The sequence below is a fragment of the Alligator sinensis genome, unplaced genomic scaffold (assembly GCF_000455745.1).
Source record: "Alligator sinensis unplaced genomic scaffold, ASM45574v1 scaffold1735_1, whole genome shotgun sequence".
Taxonomy (NCBI): Eukaryota; Metazoa; Chordata; order Crocodylia; family Alligatoridae; genus Alligator; species Alligator sinensis.
In genome coordinates this window covers 176,118-187,802 of record NW_005843182.1, presented here as the reverse complement: position 1 = coordinate 187,802, position 11,685 = coordinate 176,118, and the positions used below count along the sequence as shown (strand labels likewise).

Genomic DNA, 11,685 nt, shown 5'->3' with positions numbered 1-11,685 from the left:
TAAATGTTTTGTACTTCCGTGTCTGTTGTTGCCAGCAAAGGTGTTCTGTACAAACAGGTTTAATTTCTCTAACCTGCCTCTCCCTTTCTAACTGAATCAGTCATTTGTGACACTACAACTGCTTTTTTGATGGGAGTGAGTAGAGGCACTGCATAGGACTGAGGCCACAGAAAGAAAGTTTCTTACCTATGCAACCATTTATATAACCAGCAACAATGATCAATTGAATACAAAAAAGTACATAATAAATAGAGTTTCTAGGGGCGGGTTCCTAACTGAACTTAAAATTTAAGCCCATGCCTGCTGTTTAGCTTAAGGGTGGCCAGTGGTTGCTAAAGCCTGAGAGATAATGCCATGCATCTAAATCCTCATACATTCTGCTTAGTGTCTCCCTTCCTGTCTCGTTGTTCAGGCTTTCCCAATCCTCCCCTTTCTGCTTCTGGCTCCTTGTTTTCCTCTGTTTTTTTATCAGTTCCAGTTCCAGTTTCCACCTTATCCCCTCATCTGTCACTTTCCACTTTTTGATCTCCATTTACATTTCCTTTCCTACCTATTTTTCCCATCCCTATGGGTTCCCAGTCCCAGTATCCTTTCCTGAGCTTCTTGTCTGTTCTTCATGCCTTTAACTTCTTGTTGCAGATTCCCTCTTTTCTTTTGCTGGCATCCTGTCCCAGTCTTCCGTCATGCTCCCTGTCCCAGGCTGTCCTTTCCCTCTCTTTTCTCAGTCTCTTAAATTAATTCTGGTCCCATCTGTATTTGAGTCAGACAGCTTTCTCTTCTACAGTGCCTAGCCAGTACCATTGAGCCATGGAGAAAACAGGGGAGACAGATTCCCTACTTCATCCTAGCCCAGAGCAGCTATTACAGGGAAAGTTCAAACTTCACCCTTATATCTTTTGGCTGGAGGGAATATACTCAGTTACTCTTTGGGAATGACGTATATACATTTATGTCAGTTCTAGAAACTGAGAGAGGCTCAAGCATGTTCAGTATGTAAGAGGAATTTAACTGCTTAAATTTAAGAAATCTTTAACAAGCAGGGACAAACAGATTTTTCAGAGGCTTGTAAATTGACAAAATTGGCATGGATTTTCACAGGAATAGCAAAATGTACATCCCTGATACTAAGGCCACCCCATTGCCAAATTTAAAATCTCTACTTCAAATACTGGGATTCCCAGAATTATGAAAATGATTGCAGATTTTTAACATGGTAAAGATAAGGTATTTCCACTCTCATCTTGCTTGGAAAAACAGCTATACATTTTGTGGCTGAATTTATTTTTTTAATTTCAATCTGAGGCAGACACCTGGCATAGAAACTTTTCAGCCCATGTATTCCAGTTTTGGCGTCAATATAAAGCAACTGAAAACTTAATGGGAAATACTGAGCAACCATAGTAAGAGGCAGTGTTACGAGCCTTGCCTAAAATATTATTCCCCAAATAGTGCTGCTTTATTTAGAAAAAGGAGAGCTGAAAAGTCCTTAAGGTTTAGTAGAAAATTAGATATTACTGTGACTTTTTGTTTGTTTTGTTTTGTTTACAGTTCTTGTGGACAGAAGATCCTTAGCTTCCAGTTTGAAAAAAAAAATCTATGATTTAAATAGATCATATATATATGGAGGCAATGTCTAGGACATACTGTGGTCATTGCTTCAGCACTACATGCTTGTTTTCTGCTGCATTTATTTTGTATCCATAACATGGATTTCAGAGAGCCAGACATGGAAGCAGATGCTCTGAAGGACAACATCTATATGTCTCAGTGGACTGATCCAGCAAAGCCAGTGCCGTCTCCTAACAAGATAATTGAGAAGGCCATGCCTTCTTTGTTGCCCGGCTGGAGGAACATCACGAGTGAGTCATTCAGAGAGCAGTTTGCACCCTTATACTATTCACCAGACAGCAGTATGATAGGCAGCAGAGGCAGCTCATCAAATAATGTGCACCATAACCAAGATTTTCAGGATACAAGACAGTTAAATTATTTGGCCAACTCTATTCTTTTTCCTCACTGGTTGGCATCCAGTTCATCTCAGACTAGCAAAACTAATGACAACTTGGAACCGCTCAGTCCACCTCCTCCACCAACTGCTCATGCACCTCAGACAAGTCAGGAAACTGTATGCTACAGAAACATAGAACAGGTCAGTTTGCCTGCAATGGCGTTTTTGATTAAATATACATCTGTTAACATCTACACATTATTTTCAGGTGGAAGTGGTCTAGAAGCTTTTTAATTGGTCTGTATCTGAAAGGCTTTCATAGCAAATGCCAAGAAATGGAACAGGCAGACAAGGTTCCTTGGGTGAATTTGATATCTTTTATTAGACCATCCCAAATGGTTGGAGAATAGTTATTAAGCAAGCTTTCGGGTTCAAAAACCCTTCGTCAGGCTCAGGAAGCTGCAGCAGTTGGTGTGTGCTCTTCCTGGATGGAATGAAAAGTAAAGAAGCCAGGGGCTGGGCTGGGCTGGGGAGTCAGTTGCCAGGCAGATTATAATGTATCAAAAATCCAATGTCTGTGTTTAGTCCCTGATCTCTAGTATCCAGCAGGTTGATGAAATGGAGCTCATAGGCTCGTCTCTGGGATGTGTTGTGTAAATTTCCCTTGAGGATCAGGACTGAGAGATTGGAGAGAGAGTGGCCCTCCTGTGAGAAATGTGCCCCCACCGGTAATTGGGTGTTTCTGTCTTTGATGGATTTCCGGTGTGCATTCTGCGCACCAGAATGAATGCACGCCGGAAATCCATCAAAGACAGAAACACCCAATTACCGGGGGGGGGCACATTTCTCACAGGAGGGCCACTCTCTCTCCAATCTCTCAGTCCTGATCCTCAAGGGAAATTTACACAACACATCCCAGAGACGAGCCTATGAGCTCCATTTCATCAACCTGCTGGATACTAGAGATCAGGGACTAAACACAGACATTGGATTTTTGATACATTATAATCTGCCTGGCAACTGACTCCCCAGCCCAGCCCAGCCCCTGGCTTCTTTACTTTTCATTCCATCCAGGAAGAGCACACACCAACTGCTGCAGCTCCCTGAGCCTGACGAAGGGTTTTTGAACCCGAAAGCTTGCTTAATAACTATTCTCCAACCATTTGGGTTGGTCTAATAAAAGATATCAAATTCACCCAAGGAACCTTGTCTGCCTATATCCTTAGACCAACACGGCTACAACCTAAACCCCTGCAAGAAATGGAACAGAATCTCATGTCAGATTTTGCTTTTTTAAACTGACCATGCAGTAAAATATTACTTCATTATGATGATGTAAAGTAACCAGTTCCCTTTTCCTGGAACAAATCTGTTAGTTTAGCCTCTTGTTCTTCTAGGTTTGATGTTATTTCTATTTGTGTCTCTGGGGGAAAAAAAATTCCATGCTTTGGTATCACAACAACACCTGTCTGACTGTTGCCTGAAAAGCCAAAGGTTAAGAGTCTTCTGAGAGTAAACTATTTTTCTTTTTTTCCTCCTAAATCTTCCTATGCCTTTCTCCTCCTCTCTCTTTCTCCTCCTCTCTCTTTTTCTCTCCCTCAGTTCTGCGCAGGAAGGAAGTAAAACCTCTTGTTTCTGGGATAGAAGGGTAGTGTTTATTCTGTTTTGCAGTGCTTTGATGCTGGAGTTGTGACACTCACAGTTGAAAGCCCTGAGATTTTAGGAGCATTCTGAATGTCTCCTCCCCCCTCCAAAGAACAGAGTGAACAGGAGCAGGTAATGTTTGAGTGATGTAGCTGTAATGACCCAGGAATTAGAGAGGCAACAATTTTTGTGGGTGATATTTTTTTATTGGACCAACTGCATGGTTGGGATGAAGTTAGACAAATTTTCAAATGCAAGGCATTCTTCATCAGGTCTGAGGGAAGAAGCAGGCACCATGAATTCAGGGCTTCTTTGTGCAAAAATGCATCTGCATTGTATGAGCATCTGTCGCTCTGAATTACAGTTCTGTCTCAAAAATGTTAAGTTTATATTGTCAGATTGTAAAAATTGCAGGTGGACATCAATGTTTAAGGAAAAAAATAAGTGAGAATACTTTCAGGATCAAAAGTTTTTCCTTGTGTTAGGTTATTGCTGGTGAAATAATTTAAATAACTACTTTTTAGCATGTATGTTATTAATTTACATTTAAAATTTTATTCAACAGTGGAAATAAGCAGGCAGTTTCACGTTCTGATTCTTATCCTCTTAACAAACAGCAGTTTTATTTGAGCTTTGACACTAATAAAAGAGTGTTTTAAACCCAGATATTTTCTCTGGACCTCCATTTTTAAAAACAAAACAAACCAAAATGGAAACACTGAGAGCTAGGATTCTTTCCTGTTAAAAATCACAGGTGAGCATATTTTGATACTGTCTCTTGGTGCTGTTCACAGAGCCCAAGGCAGCAAGAACAGGTGATGAAGCAGCAGATGGAGCAGCTGCAAAGGCTGGTGACCGAACAGCAGAAAATCATTACATACTACAACCCAGGTACTATAGAGAGTTGCTTAAAATTGCACGTGACAGCTGTTCCCAGGCTCTCAGTGAAATCCTCTGATTTTCAGAACAGGTGCCAGCAAGGATGATGATTTTTTAGTGGTTTGGAAGGAGTAAGAAACAGGAGGCTGCTTATCTGTTAGTTGTATTAAAATATTTTATTTCCATCACTAAAAGATCATTCAGAAACTTTTTTTTTTTTTTTTTACAAAAACTCCATGTGTAAAAGTCCATTTGTGTTTAATAATAGAAACCTGTGCATGTATACCTGCTGACATCTAGATTATACTACATTTGGAAGTATTAAATTTAATGGCATCATAAAAATATAAAATATCATCGTTGCATTCCTGTATCACAACTAAAAGATGGGAAAAGGGAAGGAAATAAACAAGCAATATTTTTAGAAATGGACTTTCTGATATTGTGGCTCAGTATCTTTCCACAATGCAACACAACTTCCTGCATGCCTTCTTCCTTGGTGAGAGTGTACCCAAAAAATGTCATCAGTCAAGCAAATAAACAAAAAGGAGGCTTCTACCCCTGTGCTTTGACTGTGACTATAAGATTTCCTCTGTGACTTTGGAACTGCCTCAGTTCCATAGTGTAATGGGATACGGATTTGTTGGTAGGGGAAACAGCTGGAATCCTCCCCTCTCCGCAAGAATGCAGTATGGTTTTGCAAGAGCTCAATATATGGCAAAAAGCAGGGGGCAACTAGAAAAGGAACCGTAGGAAGATAGAATGATCCTTTGACTGCTGCACTTCTTAAGGTGTACCACTAGGAGAGAACTGCTGTACTTTATGGATAGGATTTCTTTATAGCAACCCTTTGGGCAGATGTTACCTGGGATATTTATCACATTGGCCCGTTTCGCTGGCACCCTGGCCTTTCCTGTCTACTTTTTGGGCTTCACAGCCCAGTTTGTAGGTTAGAAACTTTGTTTTGCTGAGATCCCTTGAGGAGACCCTTTCCACTGCTGGTATAAGCGGTGGGGGAAAATATTATTTGGGGTGGCTGAGCGCTGCCTCTCCCTCCTGTAGGGCTGTTGGTGCTGTACGCGGTGGTGGAGGAGTGGCTACGTGCCAAGCAGCGCTGGGCACTGTGGGATAGCAGTGCTGTGGTGCTGATGCTGTTGCCGGCTGCCACAAAAACTTTGGAGGGCCCCCATTAGCCCCAGCCTTCTGCCACCTATGACTGCTGGAGGTATCAGCTCTAGAATATTCCATCACATACACATACACAAGAGTTAAATATAGCCTCATGGATTCACAAAAGTAGCATTTCATAATCAAAAGTGCAAACCCACTCTCATTCCTACTTTCCTATGTATGGAAAGCCTTCTTGGCAAAACAATCAAGTCCTCTTTGTCATCCCAGTAAACAAATAGTGCCACAAATGTATGGCAGAGAACAGAACTTTGCTGGTTTGAACAGAATTATTCAGTCAGAATTTGAGTTTTAATCAACCAGGAAGAAGCATCTACTTCTAAAGGATAAATGCTATTTTAGGTAGAGTTAAACATAAGAAAAACATTTTAACTTATTGAGAATTTGCCTTTTGTCTGTATTGAATCTTTAAACTGATCTAAAATTGAATCCTATTCCCACTACAGCCAATGGGAGTTTATTTTTAACTTCTGGAGAAGGAAAAAATGACCCTATATTTGCTGTAAAAAGAAACACATTTTTCACTGGCATTTTTTTCCACTAGTCATCTAAGTCAGTGGAGCTATACCAATATTCACCACCTAAAGCTCTGGCCATTTGCACTGAGCTTACTTACATAGCTAATTACAATTATTGCTTCATGAAATGAAAGGATTTAGAATAGTAGAATTAAACAGCAAATCAGAGTTTATAATGGAAATGCTGACAAACTTTTAATGGCAATCTATCCACAGTGTAGGATGTGCAAACAAAAAAAAAATCTCCTTTCAAACCGGTTGCATATATTGAAGTTTAACAGAATGTTTCCCCTGTCTTCAGGTTTCAGAATCTTTGGAAATATCAAGACTCTGGGGCTCTGCTTCATTTCTTTTCAGCCTAATCGAATGAATGAACTTGTTGTAGGAATGTTGAAAGGTTGGGCTTGAGAAACAGTACACAATTGGGTCTATTGCACTGTTGAGGTAGCTCCAGCAGGCAGTAACATCAGTTACATGAACAGCGACATGAAAAGCTGCACAGTTCTCAGAGCTCTGGAGGATGTATGTCAGCATTCTGCCCAGCATACTGGGCAAGAAACAGACTCCAAACACCACCACTACTGTGATCACTAACAGCTTGGCTTTCTGTAGCCTAGGTTGCTTTTTTGTGCCTTGGCGGCTCTTCCTGAGCTTCTTGATGATGCCAGTTGTACAAAACAAAATAAGGCTAAAAGGAATCAGCAACTTCAAAAAAAATATCACATCATGCCCAATAGTATGGAAGTTGGTCTCTCCATGTAGGCTGAAACTGCGACACTTGACGTTTTGGTGTTGGGGTGAAAATAGTATCTCAACAGTCAATCCCATTGCAAGAAACCAAACCAAGGAAGCAATGATTTTGACAGTCTTGGTTGTGAAAAACCTGAGATTATTGTTAGGGTGCACCACCCTGATATAGCGTTCTACAGCCACGGCTGTGAGGAATGCAATGGAGACAGCCTGGGAAAGAGATAGCACAAAGAGCACTACTCTACACAGTGTGTCTTTAAAATCCCATGCCATGTGCGTCACAAAAAAGATCAGTCGAAGTGGCAGGCAGATGTTCAGCAAGATGTCTGCGATCACCAAATTTAGCAAATAGATGACATGTGGCTTCCAAATTTTCAGGCGGAAGAAGAAGATCCACAAAGCAATAGCATTATTTGTTATTCCCATCCCGAATTCCAAACTTAGCAAGATGCTCACTGCTGTTTCCATAGCTTTGTCAGGAACAGAGCAGTTTGCCATTTTCTGCTGGTCCTTTAAAAGGACTTGAATGTGTAAGTAATGAAACCCCTCTGGATCCTGTTGCAACTTATACTGCAAGAAAAAGAGGGTTTTCCCCCTGGCACTATAATCACTTCTGCATTTCTCAAAAAAGGAAGTACACACTTGGCACCATGAATTCAAAAGCAGACCAATTATAGAAGCATCAGGAAATGTATTCAGAGTTATGTTTATCTATGTATGCATAAAGTATGTGTATACCTAATGTATAAAACAACACAGAATGATTTCCTAAAAATGAAATTTTGGCCTGAACCAGCATTTCCTGTAGGCCCTGAGCACTCCTAGCTCTCCTTGGAGGCAGTGAAAATTAAGGATGCTCAGGTCCTTGAATAATATGATATGATAATGCTTTAAAGATGCAAAACACCATGGAAATGCTAAGCATTATTATTTATCATGATCCAAGCAGTCATTGACATGTTGCCACATGCTTTAGGAAAAAGAAAATACAAGGATTTTTGGAAAAATATCCAAAGGAGATAGAGGATGGTTAGATCTTAATGTCAATCATTGGCTACAAAAGGACTAATATCCAAGTTCACATGCTTAGAAATCTGGAGAGTGCTACTGGCATTCTTGCTGATGCTGCAGTAAGCAACAATAATTGCACTTCAGTTGCCAGAGAATGAAATTGATCATGTGGTAATGTAATTACTCCAAGCTGCACTGAAGCATCAGTCAGTAGCTTTCATTGTTTGCTGTTGTGCTTGCACACTACCAGGCACTTATTTCAATAATGACTAGACCCTATATATATGGATCAGGGTGCATGTGTGTGTATATACATTTCTTACACATACACACACAAACCATATATATGGGCAAGCATGAAGATTTTTTTTCAGTCTTATGACCGCAGAATGATGTTTTGAATCCTTCCATTGCTGGATCAGCCTGAAATTACACCAGTAGGGCAGCATGGCATATCTTCCATCCCACACAGACACAGTCTATATATTGAATTGCATGTTTGTAGAAAGAGCCATTTTGATAACACTGGAAGCTGAAATGCCTCTTTTAACTCATACACTATCTGTTACATGCAACAGCATCTGATATATGTCACCTGATCACTCTGCCTCCATCACTGTGCTACCTGACCTATGAGGATAAGCTCAAAGGGCAAAGAGGTACTTCAGTTCTGGTCTCACCCATTCAGTTTTTACTGCATGTAGATTTCAATTGATGATGCTACAGGCCAGGCTGTAAGTGACATACTGTGGGCCTTCTGCTTGGAGCCTTCTGGTTCTCCTCAATAACAGATTGGTTTTAACTGCATCAGTTTCCTGAAAGTCACTGAGTCATGTAGCTAAAACCCTGGATATCTGCAAGTGACTCTTGTACGTGAATGACTTAAATGACCTTAATGAAGATTTCAACACAATTGAACGGAAAGTAACTAGCCACTTGGCCAGATGTTATACCTAATTGTACTATGGAAAGATGCAAACTGAACATATACAATTTTAACTCATCTCAGGGGAAACTCATTTTAAAATGATAACTTGTGAAAAGTAAACCACGTACCAAGCAAAGAGCATTTTGATAAAAACTCACTTTCACTAACAGAAACTGTGATATACTGTGACTTTTACTATTAAGTCTTAGTTTTCAGAAAAACAGTCCAGATTTCCAAAATAAGGGACATTTAATTACTTTTTGTCTTGTTGGTTGTCTTCATCACTAAAAAGAAAGAAAGAAACAAAAATCCCAATTCTCCTTCCCTCCCTAACCTGCCTTTTTTGTAATTTGACATGACTCAAATGCATATATCAAACAGAAGAAAGGCAGACTAGATGAAAGTACTTTAAAGTGTTTGGATCATAAGTGTTTGGATCATCAAGTACACATATGTGTTTGGATCATTGTATACAATCAACAGTCATCAATGACTCAATTTCTAGTTGGGAGGAGGTATCAAGTGGGCTTCACCAGGGGCCTGTTCTGGGTCTGGTATTATTTAATATCATCATTAATAATGTGGATGATGGAATTGAGTGCACATTTAGCAAATTTGAGGACAAGACTAAGTTGGGTGGAGTTGCAGATACTCCAGAGAGTAGGACTAGGATCCAAAAATCCTGAATAGATAGAGAAATGGTCTATAATCAATCTTATGAGATTGCAGAATAACTGCATGGACAAATACAGACTGGGGAATGACTGGCTAGGCTGCACTACCGCAGAGAAGGACATGGGGGTTACAGTGGACCATGAGCTGAATATAAGCCAACAGCATGCTCGTGTTGCAAAAAAACCCAGCAGCATCCTTCGTTATTTTCACAGGAGTGTCACTTGCAAATCAGGGGAAGTGATTCTGCTTTATAGAACTGGTGAGGCCCCACCTGGAGTACTGTTCCCAGATTTGGAGCCCACACTTCAAGCAGGATATGAACAATTTGGAAAGAGTACAGTTCAGAGCAACAAAAATGATTAGGGGCCTGGCTGGCAAGACTTATGAGGAAAGGCTGAAAGAGCTAGGGTTATTTAGTCTGGAGAAGAGAAGACTGAGGGGGGATTTGATAACAGACGTCAAATACTTGAAGAACAATTATAGTGAGGATGGAGATAGGCTTTTCTCTGTGGCTTTAGGGAACAGGACTAGGAGCAGTGGCCTAAAGCTACAGCAGGAGATATTTAGGTTGGAGATTAGGAGGAACATTTTGACCATGAGGGTAGTCAAGCATTGGAGCAGGCTACATAGATAAATTGTGGAATCTCCATCGCTGGAAGTTTTCACAAGCAAGTTAGACAAACGCTTGGCTGGAATGGTTTAGTCAGGGGTGCACCTGACTTGAGATGGACTAGACTAGATGACCTTGTGAAGTCCCTTTTAGCCCTACTTTCCTATGATCTTATGACTGTGTCAGCTTTCCCAAGATGAAAATACAATGAAAGAAAGAAAGGTATGTTAGTGTTACTCTAGGTTACATTCACTGAGGTCATCCCTCTTATCCTCAGCTGTGGTTGGCTTCAGTTAGATATAAAGCAGCTTTTTTCCCTTTCTCTCTCTCTCTCTGTTTTTTAAGTAGGGAGGTTAGCCTCCTGAATTATGCATGAATTTTACATGTTTGTTTGATATATGCATCTGATACTTAAAAGTACACAGTTGGGATCTAGCAGCATATGTACATAAAAGCACCTGATTTACAGGAGTTATTTACATTAAAAGGTTATACACTTGCTGATTTGCCTGCGCAATTATGTCCCAAATCTTTCTCTCTGTTTTGAATATGTTTGTATTGCTGAGTTACATGTAACTTTTTTTAGCCAAACAAAATTGGTTTCTTCTTACATTTTGCACTTCCCTTTTATGGTAATTGAAAAGCAGTCTCATAGTTTGTGGTTGCATAGCATAAACAAAACAAGAATTGGTCTAGAATTGTTAAAGGAGCCTAGAGAGATATTTCAGTGGAGCTGCTCTTATGTTTGTCACATGTTTGCCATTGTTTGTCTCTAATTTAACCAAGGTTTTTATTTTCAGTGACCCATAGTATAAGTAGTGAGTTTCTTCTCAGTCCAGTTCATAAAAAAAAACCAAACACCACTCCAATCTCTCAGTTCTAATACTCAAAGGAAACTTATAAAACACCTCTCAGAGATGAGACTATGAACTTTACTTCATCAACCTTCTAGATACTAAAAATCATGGACTAAATATAGACACTGGATTTATGACACACTATAACTTTCCTGACATTTGACTCCCCAGGTACCTCTCCACTATTTAATTGCTAAATTCATCCCCCTTCTCCCCCCGCACAAATAGCCTGTCTCTCACCCACTGACTCCTCAATTTACATCTTCACTGACTGTCTTTCTTGTATGCATACCAGCCCAGCCTCTGGCTTCTTTAATTTTCATTCCATCCAGGAAGAGCATACACCAACTGCAGAGACTTCCTTAGCCCGATGAAGGGTTTTTAAACCTGAAAGCTTGCTTACATTTTTTTTCAATTATTTAAGTTGGTCTAATAAAAGATACCCGATTCACCCAAAAAACCTTGTCTGCCTGTGTTTAGTCATGTAATTCCTATTAAAGTACCATGAAAACAATGCATAGGAATTGGATGATGGTCTAACCACTAATATGATGTTCTTTACCGGTGTTTTGTGCTGGTAATAGGGGCTTTCCTGAAGACAATCTCTAGTTTTGTACATGTTATGACAGGGAGCCTTTTATGAAAAGACAAGCCAATCGCCCATCAAGAATGACCCG

At 40.1% G+C, this 11,685-nt stretch overlaps 1 protein-coding gene across 2 annotated transcripts in view; it reads left to right on the top strand.

Annotated features, from left to right (window-relative positions):
• Positions 1–1,563: 1,563 nt before the first annotated feature.
• The window catches only part of TCP10 (t-complex 10), a 63,436-nt gene continuing 53,314 nt past the window's right edge, over positions 1,564–11,685 (top strand). Inside the window, exons 1-2 of one of the 2 annotated variants that reach the window (XM_025194331.1) lie at positions 1,564–2,149; positions 4,387–4,483. In XM_025194331.1, the coding sequence (XP_025050116.1) occupies positions 1,706–2,149; positions 4,387–4,483 (541 nt within the window). In that variant the 5' untranslated portion in view covers positions 1,564–1,705. The remainder of the gene's footprint in view (positions 2,150–4,386; positions 4,484–11,685) is intronic. The other variant, XM_014526879.2, reaches the window with a different exon arrangement.